The sequence below is a fragment of the Electrophorus electricus genome, chromosome 1 (genome assembly GCF_041902795.1).
Source record: "Electrophorus electricus isolate QZ-2024a chromosome 1, ASM4190279v1, whole genome shotgun sequence".
Lineage (NCBI taxonomy): Eukaryota > Metazoa > Chordata > Actinopteri > Gymnotiformes > Gymnotidae > Electrophorus > Electrophorus electricus.
Window position 1 is genome coordinate 16,163,484 of NC_137497.1, and position 4,657 is coordinate 16,168,140.

Consider the following 4,657-nt stretch of genomic DNA (forward strand, 5'->3'; position numbering starts at 1 on the left):
AAAAGCCATTCCCCAAAGTTTACCATTCAAAATATACTTACAGTACAACCTTTTACCACTGGAAATGAAAACTATTGTTCAGTTTGCTCTGACTGAGAAATACATTCACATAATTTGATTAGTTACAGAAGGAGCTTCAGTAATAAAAACCTTTAAAAATTAAAATGATTAATCCAAAAGATACTTACAGAGCTCGCCTGGTATTTTTCAACACTGGAAGTAATTCCTTCAGTCCTTTATCTGATGACCTGAATTTCTTCAGCTCAAATTTCTCTTGAATCTCCTCTGACATCAGCAGCACAAACACCAGAGCTGAACACTGTGTAGATGAGAGTGTCTGTGTTGAGAGGTCCCCTGAGTTCAGGAAGGTCTGTATTTCACTTATCAGAGAGTTGTCTTTCAGTTCACTCAAGCAGTGGAATAGATTGATAGTCTCTTCAAAGGATTTTGTTCTCTTGATGGTTTTCTTGATGTAGTTCACAGTCTCCTCTAAACTCTCTTCTCTGATGTCCAGTTCTGGGTGTAGACTCCTCAGGAGCCTCTGATTGGACTCCAGTGAGAGACCGAGGAGGAAACGAAGGAAAAGGTCCAGGTGTCCATTTTCACTCATTGTGGCCTTATCTACTGCTGTCTCAAGCAGATCACACAGTCTGTGTTTTAACTTCCATTTCATTTTCTCCATTGGGGTTTTAAGGAGTGGGTTGCCTTCACCCCTGAATGTTAGGAACACAAATACAGCAGCAAGAAACTCCTGGAAGCTTAAATGCACAAAGCTGTAGATCTTCCCCTCCTGTTTAAAAATTTGTGTACAAATTCCAGAGTACACTAAAGCCTCACAGACATCAATACCACATTCTTCCAGATCTTTCTCATAGAACAGAAGTTGTCCTTTTTGCAGCTGAAGAAAGGCTAACTTTCCAAGCTTCACAATATCCAGCACCTCTGCTCTTTTTGTCTCAGATGAAACTGCATTGTTAGTGCTTTGCTTTGTGTTGTATTTCTTAGTCTTTTGATCTGTGAAAAACAGCAGGAAATGTAGGTACATTTCTGTCAGAGTTGTTGGAGCATTTTTCATGTCCACACCTTCCTTCAGCATTTTCTTAAACACGGTGGCTGAGATCCTGCAGACAACCGGTATGTGACACAAGATATGAAGGCTTCTTGCAGTCTTAATGTGTGATATAATTCTGCTGGCTTGATCTTCATCTCTGATTCTCTTCCTGAAGTACTCCTCCTTCTGTGGGTTATTGAATCCATGGATTTCTGTAACAAGGTTAAAATATTGGTCATTTATCTTACTGACTGCTGCAGGTCGTGAAGTGATCCAGAGGAGAGCAGAAGGAAGCAGTTCTCCATTTATGAGGTTTGTTATTAGTTTATCAAGAGTAGTCTTTTCATTCACATTAGATACCTTCTTCTGATGAAGATCTAGAGGAATTCTACTTTCATCCAGTCCATCCAGTATGAAAAGCAGCTGATGTTTTTCATTTAATATCTCCTTTTCATCTCCAGAATGGACTTCTTGATGGCAGTAAAGAAGTAGTTTTGAGAGGCTGTACTTTTCATCCTTTATCAAGTTCAGCTCTCGAAATGGGAAGTACATAATGAAATCTATGTCCTGGTTGCACTTCTCTTCAGCCCAGTCAAGAATGAACTTGTGCACAGAGACTGTTTTTCCCACTCCAGCTATTCCCAATGTCAGGACTTTAGTACCTTGCTTGTTTTCAATAGACTGCACTTTGAAGAGGTCACTGAGTGTGACTGGTGTTTCTTCTGTTTTGGGGTAAAATTCCTCTACCTGTCTCACTTCGTGTTTTGTGTTCACGCCTCCTGTGCATCCTTTGATCATGTAAACTTCAGTGTAAGTGTCTTTTATAGGCACACGATCACATTCTATTGGAGCCTCCTCACACAAGTTCCCAAATTTTTGCTTATATTTCATTTTCATTCTCCTGCTGAAATCACTTTTTCCTCCACCTGTTAAAAAATGGGAAGAAAAAAGTTATGTGCATGATTTTTATAACTTGTGTCTGAAAGTGTTTTATTGTAATTTCAAAATGTTAACTTTATGGCTGCTCCCGGTGACTGCTATGTTCAGGGTAGCATGTCACTGATTGCTATGCACAACTCGCTCTACATATGCCCAGTACTGTGTACTGTACTAAATAATTGCACTGTCTACTCATTTTGTATTTGTCCTGTCCTGTATTTATTATTGTTTATTTAATGTTTATTTATTGACATTTTGCACTATATTGGACTGTTTGCACTTGTGTAGCATGTTGTCTGTTGCACTGTTGTTTTTGTGTTGCACCATGATCCTGGAGGAACATTGTCTCGTTTTTGTTGTGTACTTGTATATAGCTGAAATGACAGTAAAACCTCTTTGAACTTGAACTTTGAACTTGAACTTTATGTCATGATCTCTCTCCATTTTGTTTTACTAGTGTAGAGTAGAATAACTATCAGTAGTAGTACCAAATAAGGCGACATCAAAAAGATCCCAAATGATAGTCAAAGTCTTTAGCATTGCTCAGAGGTAGAACAGTCAGTAATGGCTCATTGAGTCCTTCAATGAACCAAGATGGATATTAGTTCTTTGTTTCTGCTACTTTGCTTTGTCTTATCTCTTTGGATTATCTCTCAGTTCTACTTCCATTAGTTCATAATCACAGTGTGTGTGCAGTGCTTTACTTGTGCACTAACTGTTTAGGTCTCATCATAGTACAGAGACCACTCTGATTAAAGTAGTTAATGACCAGTTGTTGGTCTATGACCAGAGTTGTGTCTCTTTGCCTGTATTGCTTCATCTCAGTGCAGCATTTGATACTGAAGATCATAAAATTTTACTAGATAGGCTCTAAAATGCTGTTTGGATTAGGAGACTAGCCCTTTCCTGGTGTAGATCTAACTGATCTTCGCTCATGTAAATCACATTTCTAGGACAGCCTTTAACATATTGCTCATTCCACCTCCCCCCCAGCCACTTATTTCTCCACCCTGGTTCTCTTGCCCCTGAACATTGAGAAGCTCTAGACTGATTGGGCAGCTGTTCCTAGGTCACTCCTGTGGCAGATTGATTTTGTACTCTAGACTAGATCTTGTAGAACCCAGAATAGATCTTCTAGTACCAGACTAGGACTTCTAGAACCATGACTAGGACTTTATTAGAACCAAGGATACTGCTTCTGTTGCTTACTTGAGCATGTTGCTTAAAGTAATATATATTCATGCCTGAAGGTGTGTCTGGGTTGAATTTACCTGCTGGACTATTAGCAGTTGACTCTTCACATTTGTCTCCACCTGTGAGAACAGACATAAGAGTAAAGAGCAGAAAATATGAAACCTACTTTATTAATGGTGAGTAAGTCCTGTGTGCAATTTTTGGTTGACTGCTATGTTTAAAAATACACTGAACATTTCTTAATTGACATTTTGTAAATTATATAGTCTGTGTTAAAAAACACATTGTTTATTATTGGACTACATTTGTGATTTGTCCATGTTTAAACTGAGATTGACAGCACTGTTCTCATTGTTGTTAAAGAACATTTGTTATTCAAACCTATTTGTTTGCAATGTTTATTAATATACCAGATGATTTTGAGTTTTGCCATATTCTACTTTGTAATTTGTTAATTGAGATCACTAATGAAAGAAAATTAGGTTCTTTGAATATATAAAATAAATATGTAAACTGTAAATGAAAGAGAACAAAAAGTGAAGTTTGTCCAGATATTCTACATAGTGGCATTTGGCTCTGATTCTACAGAAGGAACTGTATCTCTCTCTGGTCAGGAGTGTGGTGTCCTCACCCAGCTAACTGTTCAAGTGCAACATTATATTCCTTTTCTTATAGAGGGAATTGTAGTGTGGTGTCCCCGTTTCATCCTCAGAGACAGTGGAGCTGCTCAGTCTTTTAGAAGGAGTGTTAAGTCTGCCTGACCAAACAGCTACAGGAGAGCAAGTGTTGGTGAGGGTGTCAACATGGGCTTTACTGAGGTGCCTTCACTCCTCTCTTCTGACTGCGTAACTGACAGTTGTGGTGGGTGTGTGCCCAACACTTCTAGTGCCTGCTAACACTGTTATTGTATATAATGATTTGGCTGGAGGTGATGTGTGGAGAAGTTCCAATGTGGTCTCTTCTAAAGTCTTATTGCGAAGAGCTTGACTGCAGAAGGCATTCCATGGTTAGTATTTGCCATTTGTGAAGTTGTTGAGGACAGCACAGGTTTTAGTCCCAATGATGTGGTGTTTGCGCATAAGTGTAAGGATAACATGAAAAACGATTTCTAGCCCAGTGCTGTCAGGCTGAAGAAGAGTTTCTACCCCAGTGCTGTCAATAAAAAGACACCTGACCTCAGCACACAGGACAAAAAAGACACTTCACCTCAGCACACAGGGTAATAAAGACACTTGACCTCAGCACACAGGGTAATAAAGACTCTTGACCTCAGCACACAGGGTAATAAAGACTCTTGACCTCAGCACACAGGGCAATAAAGACACTTCACCTCAGCACACAGGAAAATAAAGACACTTAACCTTAGCACACAGGGCAATAAAGACTCTTGACCTCAGCACACAGGGCAATAAAGACACTTAGCCTCAGCACACAGGGCAATAAAGACTCTTGACCTCAGCACACAGGGCAATA

General features: G+C 39.3%; 1 protein-coding gene across 1 annotated transcript; it reads right to left on the bottom strand.

Annotated features, from left to right (window-relative positions):
• On the bottom strand, positions 1–3,300 carry LOC145657371 (protein NLRC3-like). Its single transcript, XM_081711725.1, has 2 exons — positions 3,262–3,300; positions 1–1,977 (listed from the first exon to the last, which is right to left on the bottom strand). The coding sequence occupies exon 2, from the start codon at positions 1,946–1,948 to the stop codon at positions 185–187; it is 1,764 nt and encodes a 587-aa protein (XP_081567851.1). The 5' UTR covers positions 1,949–1,977; positions 3,262–3,300; the 3' UTR covers positions 1–184.
• Positions 3,301–4,657: the final 1,357 nt, after the last annotated feature.